The sequence below is a fragment of the Corvus hawaiiensis genome, chromosome 17, assembly GCF_020740725.1.
Source record: "Corvus hawaiiensis isolate bCorHaw1 chromosome 17, bCorHaw1.pri.cur, whole genome shotgun sequence".
In the NCBI taxonomy this organism is placed as follows: Eukaryota; Metazoa; Chordata; class Aves; order Passeriformes; family Corvidae; genus Corvus; species Corvus hawaiiensis.
Window position 1 is genome coordinate 4607073 of NC_063229.1, and position 21848 is coordinate 4628920.

The 21848-nt window shown below is 56.4% G+C and overlaps 2 protein-coding genes across 8 annotated transcripts in view; one reads left to right on the top strand and one right to left on the bottom strand.

Annotated features, from left to right (window-relative positions):
• The first annotated feature begins 3508 nt into the window (after positions 1 to 3508).
• Positions 3509 to 14387, top strand: GSS (glutathione synthetase). 6 transcript variants are annotated; one of them, XM_048321676.1, is made up of 13 exons: positions 3509 to 3585; positions 4244 to 4379; positions 5493 to 5638; positions 6841 to 6916; positions 7716 to 7855; positions 7972 to 8088; positions 8222 to 8302; positions 8582 to 8659; positions 10242 to 10308; positions 10899 to 11093; positions 11476 to 11557; positions 11894 to 12083; positions 12771 to 14387. In XM_048321676.1, the coding sequence occupies exons 2-13, from the start codon at positions 4251 to 4253 to the stop codon at positions 12892 to 12894; spliced, it is 1425 nt and encodes a 474-aa protein (XP_048177633.1). In that variant the 5' UTR covers positions 3509 to 3585; positions 4244 to 4250; the 3' UTR covers positions 12895 to 14387. The 6 variants fall into 6 exon arrangements, 4 of the variants coding, with proteins under 4 accessions (XP_048177633.1, XP_048177635.1, XP_048177634.1 ...); XR_007207184.1 differs by lacking the exons at positions 3509 to 3585; positions 4244 to 4379 and adding an exon at positions 4556 to 5070 and having other exon boundaries at positions 12771 to 14099; positions 14149 to 14387; XR_007207185.1 differs by lacking the exons at positions 3509 to 3585; positions 4244 to 4379 and adding an exon at positions 4556 to 5070 and having other exon boundaries at positions 12771 to 14099; positions 14198 to 14387.
• Positions 14388 to 14855: 468 nt separating this feature from the next.
• ACSS2 (acyl-CoA synthetase short chain family member 2) overlaps positions 14856 to 21848 on the bottom strand; it is a 31578-nt gene continuing 24585 nt past the window's right edge. For both annotated transcript variants that reach the window (XM_048321674.1, XM_048321673.1), the window contains 9 exons: positions 21302 to 21435; positions 20927 to 21059; positions 20460 to 20516; positions 20112 to 20192; positions 19466 to 19574; positions 19257 to 19325; positions 17943 to 18119; positions 17153 to 17227; positions 14856 to 16632 (listed from right to left, as the gene is read on the bottom strand). In XM_048321674.1, coding sequence (XP_048177631.1) covers positions 16505 to 16632; positions 17153 to 17227; positions 17943 to 18119; positions 19257 to 19325; positions 19466 to 19574; positions 20112 to 20192; positions 20460 to 20516; positions 20927 to 21059; positions 21302 to 21435 — 963 coding nt within the window. In that variant the 3' untranslated portion in view covers positions 14856 to 16504. The remainder of the gene's footprint in view (positions 16633 to 17152; positions 17228 to 17942; positions 18120 to 19256; positions 19326 to 19465; positions 19575 to 20111; positions 20193 to 20459; positions 20517 to 20926; positions 21060 to 21301; positions 21436 to 21848) is intronic.

The following is a 21848-nucleotide window of genomic DNA, read 5'->3' on the forward strand; positions in this document are numbered from 1 at the left end:
ACACTACCCGCTTATAAATAAACCCGGGTTTCATTGATCTTTTAGATGCTCTCTTGGCAGAGAGTCCAATGTCACTGCTCCAGCAGTGCAGACAATACTCGGGCATTGTTTTATTCTCAGTTACAGGGAAAAGGACAGCACCAGCTGCCGTTCTATCTTTAGCCCATGAGAGCACCCTTCAATTGTTCTGCACTTCAAACAATAGCCACACGTGGGGGGGGGGGGGGGGGGGGGGGGGGGGAGGAGGAGGATTGCTGGCTTTACCAGAGCATTTTGCATCGAAATACAGCCTTAGAGACAATAGATTTCTGTCACGCCCCGGCTGAAGCTGGTGCTTATACCGCAGGGAAGACAGGGTTCCAGAGCTCTGTCTTGTTTTTCTCGTGGATGATGGGCCAGCAAGAGGTTTGGCTCTCCGAGGAGACCTCTGAACTCTCTTGCATGAAAATAGCCCTATTGTTCTGTCTTTATGGGTCTGGTGCTGGGCATCGCATCATCCCCTCCTGCCGTGTGACCACTCGTGGGTGGCTTTGGGACTGCTCTATTGCAAGCGCTGGTTTCTGCATCGATGCCCAAATATCCTCAGGTACAACAGAGCCGCCCAAAACCTCAGACTGGGCTAAATTCTCTGAAGCCGGAAAAGCAAAGGAGATCCGGGGCTTTGGGGTTTTTTTTCCTCATTTTAGGGTACCAGGGCAGCGAGTGTGCGAGTGATGAGAGGCTCCTTGGAGGCGTGGAGGGGCAGCCAGCACCCAGCTCTGCACCCACCGGCAGCTCCAAGGGTATCGACTGCCCGTGCAAAGCTCAGCAGCGGTGCGGGCAAGCGAGCTGGGTGCTGGCTCTCTGCTGGCCCTGCCAGCGCCCTCGGTGCCCTGCACGGCCGGGCCACCTGCGGTGTGCCGTGGGCATCCCGGCTGCGGGATGCGGCTGCCTGGGGGATGTACCTGCTGCAGAGCTCCCATTCACGTGCCAGGCTCGGCTGAGCGAGGAGAGCAGGGTCATGGCACAACTATTCATTCCCCCCACCCCGCTGTGGCTGATGTTGTCTCGAGTTTCAATTGTCTGAGCGCAGGGCAGCCTTTGAAAGGGGATGCGACAGCCCAAAGCCACAAAGCCCATCTTTGAAGGCTCTTTAACAGGGAGAGGAGAGGTTTACAAATATAAAATACTTTTCTTTAAACTTTGCGGGACTCTATTTTTAGCAAATAAAGATAATGGCCCAGTTGCTGTTGTTCATCTTTTGTTGCATGGAACATGCCAAATACTTACCATGTCTGCCATATTTTTTTATGATTCAACCTCCTCCGAGCTGCATTGCAGCTCTCTGACCCTGTGGCAGAGATTAGGAGCAATCTGCGCGTACAAATCCTCCCTGGGCTACTGGATTACTCTGAAAAAAATCTCATTCTCCAGAGTGAATCGGGAAAAGAGACAGAAAAGGCAAGTCACAGCTCCCTATAAAACACTTCTATTCTGAGCAGGGTGCATTCAGTTCCAGGAACTCCCAGGGAAAGGGCAGAGCTTTTTTCCCAGCTTCTTGCACTGAACTTGGACAATTTTTGCAGTGTTTCACTTAGAAACTGAAGGGTTTTATGCCCTTTCTCAGACTCTCAGAGCAAGCATCAGGTAGAGGAGATGCAGGACCCTGACAGGACTGAGGACTGAGAAGGGAAATGCTTCTGTTTGAGAAAACTTTGTCCTTCTGCATCCTTATTAAAATTTGTTCCTCACTGCTGGTGGGGCCTGAGTTGGATCCTGGCCCAGGGCAGTTTTCCAGTGAGATACGACTGGATTACCAGTTGCCAAATTCTGTATTAATTAAGGTGTGAATCCACAGTTACTGACAGATGGGGCAGCAGAGAGGGAAAAGAAGAAGGATTCCTGTGTCCAGAAAACAAACAGAGTGGGTGTTTATGGAATCACAGAATGGTTTGGATTGGGAGGGACCTTAAAGTTCATCTCATTCCATGTCCCTGTCACTTCTATGTCCATGTCTATGTCCCTTCCACTATCCCAGTTTGCTCCAAGCCCTGTCCAACCTGGCCTGGAACACATCCAGGGATGGGGCAGCCACAGCTTCTCTGGGCACATGGCCTCCTCACCCTCACAGGGTAGAATTTGTTCCCAATATCCCATCTAACCCTGCCCTCTGGCAGTGGGAAGCCAGTTCCTCTGGTTTTGTCACTCCAGAACCTTGTCTAAAGTCCCCCTCCAGCTCTCCTGGAGCCCCTTTAGGCCCTGCAAGGGGCTCTGAGGTCTCCCTAGAGCCTTCTCCTCTCCAGGTGAGCACCCCCAGCTCTCCCAGCCTGGCTGCAGAGCAGAGGGGCTCCAGCCCTTGGAGCATCTTCATGGCTCTGCTCCAGCAGGTCCATGAAAGCTGTAACCACAGAGCTTCATTTTGGTGATAGATCCCTAAGAACAGAGCTAAGTGGCTCGAAATGCCCTGGACAACTCCTGGCACAGGTAGTAGGATAAAGAGCCAGTCATGTCCCAACCTGTCCAACAGTGATGAACTCTCTGGGTCTGCTCCTAATAGAGGAATAACCCTCTCAATCGCCCACACTGCCAATTCAAGCCCTACTGCTGGGCAACGAATGTCCTGCAAGTACATGAAAGGGTTCTGGGATCTGCTCTTTCTCAGGTGTGCCCAGGTGAGCAGGCCCGGAAGAGCCCCAGCCTTGGCTCTGTGTGACACGAGGGCAGCGAGCAACCCCGTCCCCTGAGGAAGCGCGGCAGAGGGGAGAAAAATCCACAGCCACAGGGGAGAAACATCTCAGCTTGTGCTGTGCCCCAGGGCACCGCAGACACTGCTGAGCACCTGGGAGCACCTCCCTGCCCCGGCACACGGCCAGGGACACGCCCTGGGGACACCCGGGAGCAACGGGGGACACCGAGGTGCCCTCAGCCAGCCCCTCCCCGGGCCCTGTCACTGCAGTGCAGCAACGGCATTTCGGGGAGGAAGAGGGCAAGAAATGGAAAGCACAAAGATATTTCAAATTCCTTTCACTTCCTCGGGCAGGTCTGCATTTCTCCTGCCTGCCAAGGGTGAGTTCCAGCTCCCACGAGGGCAGCAGATAACGCAGCTCCAGTGCGTGGGCGCCAGCGAGTTAACGCGGAGGCGCTTCCATGGGGCCGCAGCACGGCCGACGCTGGGAGCCGCCTCCGAGACCACTGCGCCAGCCACTCCCATCGCTTTGGGCCCCCAGCAGCCCCGGCCCCGAGCAGCCCCTGCCTGCAGCGCTCGGATTTAAGGAGCCGCAGCCCCAGACGCGGCCGAGCACCCCCAGCGCCCTCAGCGCCTCCTTGATGTCACGACATGACGTCACACCCCCGTGACACAGCCCTGCGCGTGCGCGCTGCGCGCTCCCCACGCGGCTCCTCCTCCTCCCGCCCCGCGTGCGCGGCGCCGCACGCGAGGGGCGCTTTCCCCGCACTGATTGGTCTCTTGCGCTGTCAATCTGAATGGAGGGCGGGGCGAGGAGCGCAGCCTGGCCAATCACGGGGCCGTCCGCAGCGCCCGCACCGAGCGGCCGGAGCGGGTCCGGGCGGCGGAACCGGGGACGCCGGGACGGACCGGGGGACGGGGTCAGTGAGGGGCCAGGGTCAGGGGCGGTGTGGTGACCGCGGAGGGACCGGCAGCGTCAGAGAGGGCGAGGGGTCGGGGACCGGGAGTCGGGGAGGGACCGGGGGTCGTGGGTCAGTAGGGGCCGGGGGGCCGGAGAGGGACAGAGGGGTCGGGGTTCAGGGGACAGCGATGGCCCGGGGAGCGGGAACCAGTAAGGGGCCGGGGAGCGGGAACCGGGCTCGGGGGTCCGGGCGCAGTGACGGTCTGGGGACCGGGGGCCGACGACGGGCAGGGACCAGGGGTCAGGGCACAGGGGCTAGGGGACAGCGAGGGGCCGGGGGTCAGGGCACAGGGGCTGGGGGACAGCGAGGGGCCGGGGGTCAGGGCACAGGGGCTGGGGGAGAGCGAGGGGCCGGGATCAGGGCACAGGGGCTGGGGGACAGCGAGGGGCCGGGATCAGGGCACAGGGGCTGGGGGAGAGCGAGGGGCCGGGATCAGGGCACAGGGGCTGGGGGAGAGCGAGGGGCCGGGATCAGGGCACAGGGGCTGGGGGAGAGCGAGGGGCCGGGGGTCAGGGCACAGGGGCTGGGGACGCCGGGACAGGGACCAGGGGTCTGGTGTATGGGGACGGCGAGGGTGTGGGACGGGCAGTGAGCCCTTGCTGTGCTGTGCCCGCAGCGCTGCCATGGCCGCGCCCTGGCGGGACGTGGTGCGGGACGCGGCGGCCGTGCGGGAGGCGGCGGCGGTGGCGGTGGACGCGGCGCTGCTGGCGGGGGTGCTGATGCGGACCGGGGAGCAGCCCCACGCCTCGGATGTGAGTGCGCAGCGCGGGGAGGAGCCGCTGCCGTGCCCGGGGTCCCTGAGCCCTTCTCAAGGAGCGTCTCCCGGCTGGAGCAGGGCCGAGCTGGGGCTGCAGCTCACAGCCCATCCCGATGATGAGCGCAGCCCCCGAGGAGACTGCCTTGCCATACAGATTCCCTTTTTCAAGGAGAGGGGTAGATCTGGGAAGGCTTAGGAAGTTGCCAGTGTTGGTGCTGGGAGTTAATCCGTCTCCCAGCCTCTTGCCACCTGTATGAACCTTTGAACCAGAGGAGAGTCTCTCGGAGGGGCCTCTGCTTTTGGCGTGTTCCCAGCTATGATCAGCCTTTGCCCCATACCTGGGGTGAGGTGACAGAGGTGGAGGTGGCTGATGTGTGGGATTTACCTCTGGGCAATCCCTGGCGGATGGCTGGGGTGGGAGGGCTCAGCCTGTTGGAGCAGGATGCCATGAGGGGTCTCAGAGGAAGAAGTACCCCTGTGCAGGGGGAGTGGGGCACCATTGGGAAAGGGTCTCTGAGGAGCCTGGGGGCAAGCAGGCAGCTGCCAGAGGTATGAGGAGGGAGGTCTTCACCACAGCACTGCTCCTTGGTGTCAGGGCTCTGATCTCAAAGGGTGAGAGGAAGAGGGAGCCTGGGAGGAGAGGCCAAACACACTGCCAGTGTCCCTTGTTTCATGTGAAAATCCAGGTGAGTTGGAAACTTCTCCGTGGTCTAATATATAGACTTTGAGTGTGACCCCGTGCCTGAGATGTGGGATGAGCCAGGGGTCTGGAGTCACTGAGCAGGGATCAAAGGAAGTAACTGATGGCCAAGAACCCAGGACCGGCAAATGAACCTTTTCTCTGCCACTGAGATGTTCTGGAGACAGTGCTGCCCAGTTCAGGTGGAGACAGGGGGAAGCCATCAGTCCCTGAGCTCTGGAGCAGCAGTGGCCTGTGGATGGTTCATAAAACAGAGTCCTCAAAACTTAGGAATCCGCAGGGTCGAGGCCCTGTGTCTGCCCAGGAGGGCTGGGGGTGGCTTCACCCTTCAGACAAGCAGAGGAAGCACCTCTTTAGCTCCTCTTCAGCTGCCCAGACCTGACTGCTGTGCTTCATCCCTGCTTGCAGGTGGTGAATTACGCGCCCTTCACGCTGCTCCCGTCAGCAGTGCCACGGGCCTTGTTTGAACAAGCCTATGCTGTCCAGCAGGATTTTAACCTGCTGGTGGATGCCATCAGTCAAAACAAAGAATTCCTGGAGCAAACTCTGGCCAGGTAACGTTTCTGTGTGTTGCATTTTAATGAAGTATTTCAAATGTAAAGCATTTATCACCCTTCTGGCGTTCCTGCCTTTCTGAGGTCTGTTTGCCACTGTTTTAGGCTTGTGAATTCATACTTATGAGCTTGTTGGACCCTGGGCCTTAAATGCAAATCACTGGAGTCTTTGAGTCCTGGGTTTAGGAGTCTCCTGTAGTCTTATTGTGCATCTGCCTGTGTCTGTCCAGTAGCCACCAGCTCTCCTGCAGCAGTGGTGGAGAGGAGGTGTCTGTTCCTTTTCCCACACCCTCTGTCAGTCACCCCCATCTCCTCTTTCCCATCCACAAACTCTGGGTGCAGGACTTTCCAGCTCTGGCTCCAGGACTCTGCTGAGTTTATCTGTGGCTGTTGCCCTGGGCTGGAGTGACCATCCCTGACTTTGCTGCTCAGAATTGTGGGGCTGATGCTTCTACAAATCGCTCTTCCCTTCCCGCTGCCCATTCTGTGCTGCCTGTGCACATGCTGCTGCCTCTGGCACTGGCACAGAGCAGAGGGGGCTGTTTCCAGTATGCTTTTGTTTTGTTGAAGCCTGACCCCTTGGAGCTGTTCCAGTGCTTGTGCCTTTTCCAGAGCTGGCTGCAGCCAGAGCTTGTGGGGATGTGTTCATACCTGTGGTTAAAGAATGCAGCACCTGGGGCTTGCGTGTGCTCAGGTGCCTGCCCTGTGCCAGGGCAGCTCCCTGGAGGTGCTGCTCAGGGATTTGGGACCCTGAGGAAAAGCCACACCTACTCTAGCAGGGCCACAGTGTTTTGGAGGGATTTGGAGCCTGACAGGGCAGGGGGACTTGGATTAAGCTTGTGAAACTTCTCTGAACTGTGTGGGCAGGCACAGAGAGACCTGTGGTTTCTTCCCTGAACCTGCAGAACTCTGCTGCATTTCTTTGCCTTTACTTGTCCCATCTCTGCCCTGCCAATGAGTCACCTCTGCACAGGAGGGCCTTTTTTGGAGTGGCTGTGCTGGGCAAACTGGGTTTGTGTTGTGGTTTTGCACTGAGCATTCATGGGGAGGTGTTTCACAGTGCTGCAGCACTTGATCAAGCCCTAGCCCTGCTCTTTGTGCTGGAGAAGGCCCCTGCTAAGGGCTTTTTCTGCAGAAGAATTAATTTTCTTGTTCCTCTGTGACAGCATCAGGGGACTGATGTGGTCTATGTTTCTTTCCAGCACCATCAAGGTAGACGACTTCACAGCTCAACTCTTCAGAATCTACATGCAAGTTTTGGAGGAAGGCTTGGCTCAGGTACCTTGGCAGGGGATCCCAGTGGTCTGTGCCCCTTGGCATTGTGGTGGGGGTGCCTGGGCTCTGGCTGCATGCTTTGGCACTGTGGACTCTGAGCTGTCCCTTGGCCAGGCTGCTCACTGCCTGCGCTGCGATGTCTTGTCACAGCCTGTGAGCTCACGACCTTGCCCTGTTGAATAGCTGAGCTCTTTGGCTGGTGCTGCTAGAAACAGCCTGGCCTGGAGTGGGAGGATTTAATGTGGTTTGTCCTCTGGGAGCCTCAGGAGTGTGCAGGGACATGTGTCCTGTTGGGACCTGCACCAGACAGGCCATCCCTGCAGAAGCTCCTTTACTCTCAGGAGTGTTGGGAACTCCTCTGGAGCTCTGAGAGGGCTGTGGGCCCTGGGCAGGGGGCAGAGCACCCAGGTGTGTGACCTGCAGTGGTTTTTATCAAACTGAGGGTGACAGGACAAGGGGGAATGGCTTCAAACTGACACAGAATAGGTTTAGATGAGATACTAGGAAATTTATTGTGCAAGTGGGGAGGCCCTGGCACAGGTTGCCCAGAGAAGCTGTGGCTGCCCCATCCCTCAGAATGTTCAAGGCTGGGTTGGACAGGGCTTGGAGCAACCTGGGATAGTGGAAGGTGTCCTTGCCCACTGCAGGGGCTGGGTTGAGGTGATCTTGAAGGTCCCTTCCAACCCAAACCATTCTGTGATCCTCTGACTGGATCTGCTCTGGGAGGATTTTGAAGCGAGGTCATCAACGGATTTGCAGTTAAAGGTGACAGGAGACCCCAGCTCCCCTCCCTGTGTTCCAGACTGTGTTTTTGGGCATCAACCGCTCGGATTACATGTTTGACTGCGGGCTGGATGGCACAGCAGCTCTGAGGCAGATAGAAATAAACACCATTGCTGCCAGCTTCGGGGGGCTCACCTCCCGCACCGCCGACGTCCACGGGTAAGGAGCACCTCTAGCACTGCAGCAGCTGCACTGCGTGGCCCCTGTGCTCTCCATGCTGCTCCCTTGGTCCAGCTGGGCATGGACATGGCAGTAATGGCTTTTGTGTTCCACAGGCTGGTGTTGAAAGTGCTGGGAAAGACTGAGGAGGCATCACACCTGCTGCCCAACAACCCAGCGAAGGGGCTGGCCTTGGGAATTGCCAAAGCCTGGGAGCTCTACGGTTCCCAAAGGTAAGGACAGAGGAGGAGAGCATGGACAGGAGCAGTGCAGGAAGCCTGAATCACAGAGATGGAAGGCTGGCTATCCAGCTGGGAGCATGTGAAGTGTTTATGGGTTTAATGATGTTCTTGGTATCTCTTCCAGGGCTGTGGTGATGTTTCTGGTGGAGGAAATCCAGAGGAACATTTTTGATCAGCGTTGTGTAGAAAATGAGCTTTGGAGCAGGTAAAGTTTGAATTTCCCTGAGATGGGAAAGGAAGGAGATGGTTCAGTTTCTGGAAAGGGAAGCTGAGCAAACTGCTGCCAGATCATAGGATACATAGGAAGGGTTCCTATACAGGGAGTTTTTTGGGCTGTAGGATTTCTCTGCCTCCATTGTACAAAGCCTGAGGCTATTTGTGAAGGAACCTTCAGATCCTCCTTGCTGCAGCCACCGATTCCACCCACGATTTCCAGCTCAAGTACCCCTGCCCAGCCTGGTGACTCTCGCTCTCCTCCTGACAGGAATATCCGTGTGATCAGGAAGCGGTTCCGGGATGTGTTTGAGCAGGGCTCCCTGGATGCCAGCAGGAGGCTGTATATGTGAGTATGAGCCAAGGTGCGCACTCCTGCCGTCTCTCGGGCACACGGGGCTGGCAGTGGGAGCTTGCAGCCAAAGCTGAGTGTAAGTAGTGACTGACTGAGAAAGCAGTTCTCTTCCATGCTCCAGGCTGCTGTTTCCTCTTGGAGCTGAGATGATTTTGTGTTCACAGTGGTGACATTTTGCAGATGCACATCAGTTCTTTACGGCTGCATTCACAATCTCCCTCCTTGAGGCCTCAGCCTTCATTGCTCTGTGGGATCTTTTACCTCCTCCACAAAGATCTGCTCTCAACAGCCCTGGCTATTGGAGAGGCTTCCACAGGGCCATTTCCTGTTTACTGTCCACATGATGCTCTCCCAGTGGGAGCTGGGCTGGGTTGTTAGTGCTGGAGGAGGCAGCATTCCATGTCCTTTGAGGATCTCTTGGGTTTGAACTCACTCAGCATCTTGCCTGCTCTCTGTGGAGACCAGGATGGGAGGATCACAGACTCCCAGTTGGTCCCAAGTGTGACGTTTGTCCTATTTCCAGGTAATGTGCTTGGAGCTGGATGAACCTAAGGGAAGACATGGTTTCATGCCAGTGATTTTTCTGTAGTTAGGCTGATTTTTCCATGGTTTGACCTTTGGTGTCTGTGCTGTGTTTAATTAACAAATACATTTGTCATGGCCGGATACTTGAGGGGAAAGTGTATCTCTTGTGCTTCCTCCTGAGTATCCTTCCTCGTCACTGCTGAATGCCTCTGCCTCTCCTGCCTGCCTGCCAGCAGCTGCCAGACCAAGTGCACAGTTCTGTGGCCAAAGTTTGGGCATGTGGTGCTACAGCTGTGCTGCCAGCCCAGCCCTGGCAGGGTGGTTTGGTGCCTCTCAGGTTGATGAGTTGATGTCCTGCCTTGAATTACACAGGAGGAGAACCCTGTTCCCTCCAGCTTCAAGAATGACAGAGCTGTTATGGTTGGAAAAGACCTCTGAGATGGAGTCCAACCTGTAACCCAGCACCACTGAACGTGTCCCCAGGTGCCACAGCCACACGTCTTAAAGTCCCTCCAGGGATGGTGACTCCATCATTGCCCTGAGCCACCTGTCCTAGTGCTTGACAACCCTTTCTGTGATTTGCCCTAATCTCCAATCTAAACCTCCCCTGGCCCAGCCTGAGGCCGTTCCCTCTCCTCCTGTCCCTGTTCCCTGGCAGCAGAGCCCAACCCCCCCAGCTGCCCCCTCCTGTCAGGGACTTGTGCAGAGCCACAAGGTCCCCCCTGAGCCTCCTTTGCTCCAGGCTGAGCCCCTAAGCCAGTGTGGGGTAAAAGCTGTTAAAAAAGAGGTTCTTACTCTCTGCTAGGCTGGTTGTCAGAATTATTGAGCCCAGGGGCCGGGTGTCAGCTCTCTGTGTCTTGGGACCAGCCAAGCTGGGGCTCAGTGGAGAGGAGCCAGGGCTCTCAGTGGTCAGCTTGCTCTGGCAGAGCCAGGCAGGAGCAGGAGGGCCAGAGGCCAAGGAGAAGGGGCAGAGGGCTGTGATGCCCCCTTGGTGCTGGGGATGGGGCAGGGCCTGGCCTGGCTCTCCGAGCACTTCTGGTTTCCATTCCAGGGACGGCCAGGAGGTCGCAGTGGTGTATTACAGAGAGGGCTACGTGCCCCAGAACTATGACCAGCAGGTCAGTACCCACCTCCCTGCCCCAGAAACCACCAGCTGAGCACTGTTCAGGGAGCTTGAAATAATCCCAGGGGCAGCTACCCTGTCTGGGGTGGGGTCAGTCCTGCCTGGTGTGGCTGAGAGCATTGGGAAGCTGTGACTCCAGAGAGCATGTGGGTGACCCTGCAGTAAGAAAAATGGGTGGCTTTCTTCTCCAGGGGCTGATCCCTTAGTGCAGCACTGCATTGCTTTTGTACAATAGGGGTTAACACAGGTATGAGCACCTGCTTACAGGTTTCACTCTGTGCTCTCTTAGCACAATCAGGCTGCAGGTATTAATAGCACAGAGCAGATCTTGCTGGTGTCTCGAGGTGGCAGCACCGGACAAGCTGGGGAGGGAGCACACAGTGGATTAATCTGACTGTGCTCTTCCCAGAGGTGGTGGGAAATCCATGTCTGCTTTTCTCTGGAGTGCTGTTCCCACCCCCTGTCCCTGCCAGCAGGCAGGGAGGAGACAAACCATATGTCGATAACTGCACAGAAAAGAGCAGAGCAAACCTTTTGTGTGTTTCTTTTTCTCCTCACGGGGTGGTTGCTCCCTCGCTGCCTCAGAACTGGGAGGCGCGGCTGCTGCTGGAGAGGTCCCGGGCAGTGAAGTGCCCTGACATTGCCACCCAGCTGGCGGGCACCAAGAAGGTGCAGCAGGAGCTCAGCCGGCCGGGGACGCTGGAGAAGCTGCTGCCCGGCCGCCCCGAGGCCATCGCTCGGATGAGAGCCACCTTTGCTGGACTCTACTCCCTGGACGAGGTGAGTGGGAATGGGGCTGGAGCAGGAGTGGACATGCACACCTGTGCTCTTTGGTTGAGAAGAAGAGATGGCTTTGTTGTGGTCCTTGGGGAATTTGTTGATCCCTCTGCTCAGAGGGATCTGCTGAGGAGCCCCTGCTGCTCCCTGATGCTTTGCTGTTTGCAGAATCATTTAGGTTGGAAAAGCCCTCCGAGATCATTGAGTCCAACCTTTGACCAAACACCGCGTTACCAACTAGGCCATGGCACTGAGTGCCCTGTCCAGTTGTTCCTTGAACACCTTCAGGAATGGTGGCTCCATCCAGCTCATTCCAGTGTGAAACCACCCTTTCCATGACGAAATCATTCCTGATGTCCAACCTGTTTCCATCCTTTCCTGCCAGGGTGAAGAGGGTGACATGATAGCTGCCACAGCCATCGCTGACCCCGACCGCTTTGTGCTGAAGCCGCAGCGTGAAGGTGGAGGTACGAGCTGGGCTGTGGAGGTGTGAGCTGGGCTGTGGAGGTGTGAGCTGGGCTGGGCCCCTGGGCGTTTCCATTGTGATTTGTGCTGTATTTGGGATGGGCAGTAGCTCTGTGCCAGCTCCTGGTCCTGTGCTGAGGGATAAAGGGTGGAGTGTCTTGTGGCTACTCATAGCCATGGGGACTAGTCCTGCTACTAAGGCAAAGCTGCTCCTGGAGGAGCTCTCAAGGCCCTGGTGAGGCAAAGGCCAGGTCATTTGGGCTGCCAGGGCTACATAGCTGGGGCCAGGGGCTTCTGCTGTCCTGGGAAGGGCTTGACATGCTGGTTTTGTTTGCCAGGGAACAATCTCTATGGTGAAGAGCTTAGGCAGGTTCTGGAGAAGATCAAAGACAGCCCTGAGAGAACCTCCTACATCTTGATGGATAAGATCAAACCCCAGCCAGCACTGAATTACTTGCTGAGGGCTCACAGTCCCCTCCAAGTGTCCGAGTGCATCTCTGAGCTCGGGATCTTTGGTGTCTATGTCAGGTGAGGAATGTGCTTGTGTTCCAGGGCAGGTCCCTGCTCCTGACGTGGATCAGGAGCATTTTGCCCTCTGTGCTGCACAAGCACAGCAGCAGGACAGATGTCTGGGGACGTGCAGGTGCAGGGGACAGATGTGACCGTTCAGGCTGTGCCCCTGGCGGCAGCTCTGAGCTCGTGTGCACACGCTGAGCTGCTGCTCTGAACCTGCTGCCAAACGAGTTGTTAGAAAACCACAGGGCTCGTGCTGGCAGTTACTGGTGTAATGGGATCGTGGGATCGGTGTGTCTCATCCCTGACTTCTGGGAGCACTTCTTGGGTTCTGGATGCAGCCACATCCAGAAGTGTGGCTTTTCTGAAGCCCTGGTGGTCTCTGAAATACCTGAAGGCCTAACGCCTGTTCAACCCTAGTAGCAGCTGCTTTTGTTTTAAGCCCTCATAGACCAGATTTCCATAGGGTATAAATGAAAGTCCTTCTCACACTCTTTTGGGAACAAAGGTGCTCTGGCAGTGTTCAGCCCCTGGCACTGCCCGTGTGCAGAATGGCCAGGGCAGCCACCACTGCAGGGCCCCCACCTTAGCCCTGGGGCTCTGCCCTGCCCTGGGTGCTGACAGGGAAGGTGAATCCGCTGCCCAAGGTAAATGCCATGAGCTCTGTGTTCTGCAGGGGCTCAGTTTCCCTCTCCTTTGCAGGCAGGGCCAGGAGCTGGTGCTGAACCAGGCCGCCGGTCACCTCCTGCGCACCAAGGCCATCGAGCACGCGGACGGCGGCGTGGCAGCCGGGGTGGCCGTGCTGGACACGCCATACCTGGTGTGAAGAGCCATGGCCCCACCCTCCCCTCTGCTGCCTGAAGAGCTGATCTGCCACAGGGATTTCTCCTAAGGGTGCACTTGCCAAGGTCCAACATGCTGGAGGCTGTGAGGAGGGACTGTGTGGATGCAACTGCTCAAAGGTCCAGGGTGCCAGCCCGAGCTTCTTCCTGTGATTCTCCCTCCAGAAAGAAGGGATTCCCTTGCTCTGCCTGCTCAGGGGGCCTTGCCCTGTGCACAGCCCAGCTGTGAGTCCCAGGACTGCAAGGGTCTGGATGTTCCCTTGGGGCCTGGCCTGACGGCAGTGGGACGTAGAGTGCTGCTCCCACTTCTGAGCTCCTTGATGCTGTGTAATTTCTGGAGATGTACACAGTGTAAGGAATGAGAGGAGAAAGGTGGATGGGCAAGTACCAGCCTTGATCTTCATCCAGTGCCTCAGTGCTCTCCAGCTTAAAGAGGAGAGCCCAGCTCCACTCACGATGGCCCCTCCAGCCCTTCTTCCTGTGCTGCTGCTGTCCTCATTTCTATTTTCCCCTGTGCCTGAGGAGCCCTCAGGGTTCCTGCACCAGGCACAGCTGCCCTGGGTAATTTGCCAAGGGCCTCTTGCTTGCTTTCGCTTTGCCCAACTCCTGTTTTGTTGGACTGGGTGCTGATCCTGAACAGTGCCTCTGTGCCCCACAGGGCAGGCAGCAGTGCGGGGTCCAGGGCTGTGTCTGCTCCTGCTGCTTCCCACAGCCCTGTCCAACAGATCACAAGCTGGAGGCAGCTCCCAAGGCAGTGGTGAATTGGAGCCCTGTGTGTGTTGATAAACCCTGAAGCCCCCTGGGCTTGTGCCAGTGCATCCCACTGAAATCAAACACTGAGCATCTTCCTGTCAGGAAACCCCGACCTTGGGAATGGTCCTGCTGATACTGGGAGCTCTGTGGTGGGGAAGCAAAGGAATTGCAGGAGAGGCTGGGCAGGCACAGCCCCAGCTCCAAGCACCTTACTCTGGGACCAGCACCAGCAGAGGGGGAGATGTGTCTCCTTCCAGGTTTCATGGATCAGAGGGAACAGCACAGCAGTGGAGGAGTGTGGGCTCTCCTGCTCAACGTCTTCTGCCTCTTCCTTCAGCCCCTTTCCTCCTCAGCCCTAAAAGCTGCACCTTTCTGGCAGTGAAGAGCCCAGGCAGCCTCAGCCCAGCCCTGCCAGTTACACAGAACCAGCACAAAGGTGGAATTCCTGCTGGAGGGATGTGCTGAGTGACAGAACCAGCACAAAGGTGGAATTCCTGCAGAATGGATGTGCTGAGTGACAGAACCAGCACAAAGGTGGAATTCCTGCAGAATGGACGTGCTGAGTGACAGCCCTGCTGGCTCTCTGCTGCTGTGGCATCAATCACCAATCGGTCACCTGGGAAACTGCTCCGTTCTTCCAGTGTGACTGAGCCTGGGATTCCTGGGTGTTTTGTTGGGGAATTGATTACCCCAAGCCAGAGATTAAAAGGAATGTGCAATCTGACTGCTGCTTGTGCCAGGTTTGTCTGAGCTCAGGGGCACACCTGGCCAGGTACACAGAGATCCATGGCTGTGCCTGGGAGGGGACCAGGCCCAGGGTGGAGGTGAGGCAGCCCTGAGCTGTACTGAGAGCCCTGAAGCCTCCTCAGCTGCTCACCTGTCTCCCTGGCCCTGGTGCTGCATGAGGGTGTTGGTGACATGTGGGTGTCACACTGTCTTGTGCTTTCCACGAGCCTTGGAGCAGCAGTGGCTGGAGACCAGGGAGAAACTGAGGCACAGGCTGCAGCCCTGGAGCCAGCACACACAGCCACACTAAATCCTAATCCATGGAAAAACATCATGGTGGCAGGAACCTGCACCTCCCCATCCCAAAAGCCAGTCCTGGTTTCTGGCACAGCCACTCCCAACTGCACTGAGCACCCCAAACCCAAGAGCACACAAGCACCTCCCACCCACACACACTCCCTGCCTGTTTCCATTTTGTCTTCTTGAATTTTATTTCATTTTGCATTAAATTCTCGCTGTTTCCAGCCAAAAGTACATAGCTGACAAAGAGTAACAGGAGGAAGGATGATGTAGGAATCCTTGTCACCAAGGTGGCACAATCCAGTGGTACAGAGCTGTGGGGGCACATGGGACACGGGCAGGCACCGGGATTACAGGTGACACAGGTGCTGTGCCAGTGAGAGCAGCAGTAGCAAGTGAGATTTGGGACTTGGCCAACAGCCCAGTCGAGCACCCCAACACCTGCCTTGAGCACCCCAACCCAGAAGCAGCTGCTCCTCCTTTCCAGCCCCATGTCAGCTCAGGTTGCAGGTAATGCCTGTCCATTGGCACTCCCCAAAACAGCTGTTGTAGCAAGTTTTAAAGCCCAGTTCTCCTTTGGTTTAAGTGCAAAATCAAACAGTTCACATGCAGTTTTCATACAGACATTGTAAAGGAGGTATCAGCTCCAGCTCAGCCCTGGCTGGAGTTAAATGTCCTTCACTGGAGGAAGGATGGCTTTGGCAGGACTCTGGTGGTGTTCAGGCTCTTGGGTAAGAGGTTTGGGGGCCTTTAGCTCTCATCATTCTTAAACCACACCAAATACAAGCAAATACTGACTTTAAACATCTCCCACCCTTTTTTCCTGATGAAGAAATGTGTAGGGCTCCTACAGCCCTGCCTGCCTTGGTTTATCTGCTGTAGCAGTGGTCGTGGTGCCATGAGAAAGGTGCCTCTGCCTGGCTCCATTTCCTCTCCATCCTCTGGGGTAACAGCAGCCCCCAATCCTCCCCCAGGACACAAAGGGAGCATCCAGCTGCTCCAGCTCTGGTTCAGCTGTGAGCTGGTGGCAGCAGGGCTGGAGGAACCGGGGCTCCATGGAACATATCACACCAAGGCTTTCCCTTCCTGGCTGCCTGTAGTGTCCATGGCCAGTGAAGGACCCTGGACTGGGGACAATGCAGCAGCTGGCACAACACAGTTAGGAAGCAGCAGCTCCTGGTATCAGATTGCCCAAAAAAACCTGTTTAAAGCCCAGAGCTCCCTGGAGCCTTGCCCCACTCCCCTGGAAGCCCCGGGAAGCTGTGCTAGCAGCAGGACAGTGCATGCAGGACAAGCTGAGTTGTGCAGGGATGGTGTGGCTGTTGCAGTGCTCCTCAGCTTGCAGCACTCCGAGGACAGAAGGAAGCTCAGCTGCTCTGTGGGCAGTGGCAGATGCATCTCCCAGGCCTGCCTGCATTGAGTAACTCCAGCACCACTTCCCCTCCAACCCCCAAAGCTCCTTCCCACTGTGCACAAGGTGCCAGGGCCCCTCCAGGACATAAAGTAAATTAACGCCCTCTCCCCCGCCCCCCCCAAATTAAATTAAAATCAAGAACGAGGTGCTGAAAAAGGAGGATGAGTCCCTCTGTGCACCAGGCTGACCCTCAGATGTGTGACATCCATCTGGAACATGATAGACACCTCATCCAGGGCATGGACACGGCCTCTCCAGAGCCAGACTCTCCTCGTTCCTACGATTGGTACATTCAATTCAACAGGTGAAGGTTTCCTTCCTGGGCAGGCAGTGGCTGTTGGAGGGACCTGCTCATCAGGTGCCACTGCCACTGTTCTGCTCAGCAGGGACAGGTCCTGCTGCTACTGCTTAGTGTCACATCTGCTGTTGAAAAGGTGTTTGATGATGCCCGGGTCTGCCAAGGTGGAGATGTCCCCCAGATCTTGGTCATTTTTGGCAATCTTCCTTAATATCCGTCTGGTGATCTTTCCTGTAATGACAGCCAAGAAAGGGAAGCAGGAATCAGAATCCCAGCATGGTTTGGGTTGGAAGGGACCTTAAAGCCCATCTCATTCCACCCCCTGCCATGGGCAGGGACACCTTCCACTAGCCCAGGTTGCTCCAAGCCCCAATGTCCAACCTGGCCTTGGACACTGCCAGGGATCCAGGGGCAGCCACAGCTTCTCTGGGCACCCTGTGCCAGGGCCTCCCCACCCTCACAGGAGACTATTCCTTCCTTAGGTCTGTTTAATCTACACCTGCCCCCCAGCAGTTTAACACCATCACCCCTTGTCCTTCATTATCTGCCCATATAAAAAGTCCCCCTCCCCAGGAGTCAGGATCTCCTCAGCATCCTTAGCAGAAGTGGGAAGTACCAGACCTGCACATCCTGCTCACCCTGAGCTTGCACCCTCCCTAATCTGAGCAGCCCTGGACAAGCAGTGCAGGGCTGATCAACTTCCACTGGCAGGAGCTGCCCAGTCCTCCCCAGTACCATCCCTGGAACTCACCTGAGCGGGTTTTGGGCAGGCTGGGGGCGTACTGGATGTAATCAGGTGTTGCTATCGGCCCGATTTTTTCTCTGACTGCAAAAAAAGAGAGATTTTCATTGTAGGGGTGAGGAGATAACCTTCTATCCTGACTGGAAAGGATGTGTGGCAAGACAGAGCCCAGCTCCTGGAGCACCTGGCAGGGCAGTGCCTGGGGCTGCTGCACCTGGGCCTCCACACTGTGGGAGGGGACAGCAAGACCTGCAATGCCAACAGGGCCATAAGCACATTTCCCCAACAGTGAGAACATTCATCTTTTCATTCCCTCCATCTTCCAGAGACCTCCCTAATGGCTACAACCATCACCATGACCATTTTGATAGAGCAAGGACTGATTCACTGCTGGGCAGGTTCGTTTTGTGTATTCAATGCTGCAGTTTGCAGTGAAACAGCTCCTTGAGAGTGGAGCACAAACACCCAGAGCACCACCCCAAAGAAACCCAATGATCCTCCCAGGATGTTCCAGTCTGCCAGGGAGAGCCCTGCTGCAAACAAAAGGCTGCTGAGTACCCCAGTCCCTCACAGGGCTGCCAGCTCCCACGAGGCAGAGATGGCATCACATGAGCAGCCAAAGGCCGAGAGAACTAATTTTAGTCTTTGTCAGCCATGCTCTGTAATCAAGAGGCACCTCGTGGCAGTTGTCCACGCTGCATTCCCCAGACCACAAGCACCTCCTGCAGGCACCCGAGCCCTTAACCCCTCCATCCCCTGTCCTCCCCCTGCCTGCTCCCCAGTATTTGGCTGTTGCTACCTTGTTTTTTGAGCTCATCTGTGAGGTTCTTGGTGAACTCGTGGCCCTCTCTCAGGGTCACGAAGCAGTAGAGGCACTCGCCCTTCAGGGGGTGCGGGTGGCTGACCACGGCAGCCTCGGCCACCGCCGCGTGCTCCAGCAGGGCCGACTCCACCTCCGCCGTGCTCAGCAAGTGACCTGGAAACAAGGGGGAGGCAGAGCTTTACTGACCTGCAGGAAGAGGCCTGAGGCTGTAAAAGGCCCTAAACTACAGGTTTGAAAGCATCAGTTTGATGTGCTCGGGAAAGGACAAGAGTTGGGAGAGTGAAACTCATTTCTGCAGTGCTCTGGAAGCTGCCAGGTGTCACTCACCCGCAGCAGCCACCTCCCCTGGCTGTTCTCCCTCCCACCTTTAGGCTTCTTTCTGGAACAGATCATGGACAGTTCACAGTGATGCCCTTCCAAAGCACAGGCTGAGGAGGAGCTGGATTTGGCAGGAGGAGACCTGCCCACATGGAAGGTGCAGAGGAAGAGGTTGGGTCTGCAGAGTCCAGGCTCCAGCTCACTGCTGTGGGGAGGGGCAATGACACACCACATCTTGGGGCAGGGGCACAACTCACTCCTGCACACCTCTGCTCCTGCACCAGTGCTCTGACATCCCACCCTGGCACTGCTGTCACAGAAAGCCACAGGAAGGTGGTCAACTCCCAGAACGATCAGTTGGAGAATTAAGCACTGCTGGTCAGGTGGAAGAATCTAGTCTGATCCAGAGACAAGTAAAGCAGCACCTCAGAGCCAGCAGGATGTACCTGGAGGCTACAGGCTCCCGGAAAGGAGGGAGGGAACTATTAAATAGAGTATATGGAAAATGATGGACTGAGAAGCAGCTGAATCTCGAAGACTCACTCAGGAGAGGTAGGAGTCTTCAGAGCTCTGAGCAGCCTGATCCAGCTTTGAGGTGAGCCCTCCATGAAGCAGCAGGTTGGATTAGCAACCCCACAGTCCTGCCTAAACTCTGTGATTCCCTGTAGCCCTAAATCCTTCAGCACAGAGGTGCCCTGGCTGGTTACAGAAGGTTCATTCCTTCCAGGGCATCGTCTCCAGGGAAAATGGTGCAGCAAGTCACCAAGTCACAGGCTTGTGTGTCCCTGTAATAACCCTGAAATAACCCTGACCCAGCAACTGGATCCACTTTGAGGACAGGTTGCTGGGCAGAATCACAGATGCAGAACCATCCCTATAAACCAGGTGGCTTTTGAAACGGATGCAGAAGTGTCACAAAGCAAGGTGTCAGAAAGTGCACTGGTCCCCACTGAAGACAAAACTCCTTCTTACCAGAAACATTCAACATGTCATCAATTCGCCCTGTGATCCAGTAATAACCATCTTTATCTCTCCTGCAACCTAAAAATAGCCAGAAATGAGTGTGAGGCAGCAGTGCCAGTCCTCAGAGCAACTGATAAAGGATTCTGAGGGCAGGACAGGGTAAGATTTCCACTGCTGTCCCCAGGCCCCTGTGACCACAGCAGCCTGGACGCCCTTACCATCGCCTGTCACGTAGTACCCAGGGAACTTCTTGAAGTAAACAGTTTCAAACTGCTGGTGCTTTCCGTAGAGCGTGCGCATGATCCCTGGCCAGGGCTGCTTAAACACCTGGGGGTGAAAACCACAGAGCTGGGGCAGTGAGAGCCACCCCAATAACCCAGGGGTACACCACTGTCAGAGAGATGTCAGAGACAGCCATGAGTAGCACTCAGACACTCGCTGCCAGTGCTGATCCACTGGGAAAGTCTCACCAGTTTTGGCCAGGGGGAAGGAGCTTGGCTGAGGAGTTGTTCCCATCCTCCTGCCTTGCCCACATGTGCAAGTTCATTCAGTGATCAGCTGTAAAAGTTCCCACAAAGTTATGGCCTTGAAGGGAGTTCCCACCACCCCAGGGGGCTCTTTGTGTGGACCAGAGTTAGTGGAGGTAGAATCACAAATTTTTAAGGTTGGAAAAGTCCAACCATCACCCACATTCACCACTAAACCATGTCCTCAAGTGCCACCTCCATACATTTTTTGAACACTTCCAGGGATGGTGACTCTACCCCTTCCCTGGGCCAAAAGATGTGGGTAGTCTACCAGGAATATCCCAGAGCTCACAGGGAATGGACAAAGGGAGGGTGGGGATGATCAGCCCTTCCTTACCAGGTAACCTTCTGCTTCTCCTTCCAGCTCTTCCCCCGACTCGCTCAGGATGGCAGGGACCACACCGAAAAAGGGGAATGTCTGCCATGAGGAGCAGGGAGAAAGGAGAGATGGAGGTGAGCCCCTGCATCAGACCCCTGTGAACCAGCAGGATTGGCAGGCAGAGCAAGGGCAGCTTTGGAGAGCTGTGGTACATGGGACCCATGAGCATGGCTGCAGGGGGCCAGCCTGGGATTTGGCTGGTGGTCACCTCCCCACTGTCCCCCCACCCCCTGGCAGGCTGCAACCACCCAGCCATGGCACAGACAGGGCCCTGCTGAGGCTCATGGGGAGAACACAAGTACTCACAGCAGAGCCTGGCTTCATGGGGGTGGCAGCAGGAAGGGGTGTCAGCATGTGGCCTCCCTGCCAAGAGAGGCAAAAACCGGTGAGTTTGGGCCATGCCAGCCCATCCCTCAGCTGTGCCATCAGCTCTGGCAACAGCACATCCCAGGCAGGGCTGCTCAGGGCAGGCGTGCAGATGGGCCCTGGGAATGGCACAACGGGGAGTCTGTCTGGGCACAAAGCTTTGGAGCTGCTGGGGGAGAGAAAGAGGGGAAGAAGAGCAGCGTCCAGAGAACAGTCTGGAAGAGACCCTTGGAGAGGAAGGTTTCCCCTTGGAGCCTGTTTGAGTTCCAGGATAGGAAGAGAAGGGGCACACCAGAGTTTCCTGGGCAGGCCACAGACCCAAAACCCCACTACGGGAAACCTGCCAAGAGGCCCTGCAGGGAGCACAAGGGACAGAGAGGTGCCAGGGACACCCAGCTAGGACTCACCGTCTCTGTCTGCCAGAACGTGTCCACAATGGGACACCTCTCCTCTCCCACCACACTGTAGTACCACAGCCAGGCCTCGGGGTTGATGGGCTCACCCACAGTCCCCAGCACCTTCAGAGACTTCCTGCTGTGCCTGCAGAGAGGAAGGGGCTGGCAGGGGTTCAGCAGGCCGTGGAGAGCAGCAGCTGTGAGCCTGCTGCACAGCAGAGCCTGCAGGAACCCCTGGGCTACCCGAAATGGACTTTGCAGGTACAGCTCAGAGCTTTCTCAGCACTCTTCCATAGGGGAAGAGAGGAGACCTGGTCACTTTGGCAGTTCCCACTCAACCCTGCTGTGCACAGCCAATGTCCTCATGTCACTGGGACTGGCACTCACTTTTTGACGGGCTCCTCGCCGTACTTCATCAGCAGCCGGATGGCTGTGGGTGCTGTGTAGAACTTGGTCACCTTGTACTTGTCAATGATGCTCCACATTCTTCCAACATCTGGGTAGGTGGGGACACCTTCAAACTGAGCAGGAGACAGAGCAGTGACACAGCTGTTTCTCACTGCTCTGCACCTGCAGCACCTGCCCAAGCGGGAGGAGCCAAACAGCAGCTGGACCCCAGCATGTCCTTATAGGGGTAGCACACAGTGAAACCAGCCCAGGTCAAGGACCCCCCTCGCTGCCTCCTTGGGATGGAGTTGGCATCAGCCCACCCCAGTTGTCCTAGCAGATGTCCCCTGACACCCCCTTGCAGCATAAGCACTTGGGTGGCCACCACAGTGACCCAGTTCCACCAGCCCAAATGACCCTGCCCACATGGCAAAGGGCAAGAGGTCCAACACTGTGACAGAATCACAACCCAAAGCACAAGGAACTCCCTAAAGGCCCCCCCCACCATAACAGTGATTTTCCTGTTTGCATTTCCCTGGGGATTTTG

What these genes read in the sequence shown, in the direction of transcription:
- GSS (XM_048321675.1), top strand. Translation starts at nt 4,936, where the DNA reads ATGAGGAGGGAGGTCTTCACCACAGCACTGCTCCTTGGTGTCAGGGCT. An exon ending in CGCACCGCCGACGTCCACGG is followed by an intron (nt 7,856 to 7,971) that starts GTAAGGAGCACC and finishes TGTGTTCCACAG; the next exon opens with GCTGGTGTTGAAAGTGCTGG. An exon ending in GAAAATGAGCTTTGGAGCAG is followed by an intron (nt 8,303 to 8,581) that starts GTAAAGTTTGAA and finishes TCCTCCTGACAG; the next exon opens with GAATATCCGTGTGATCAGGA.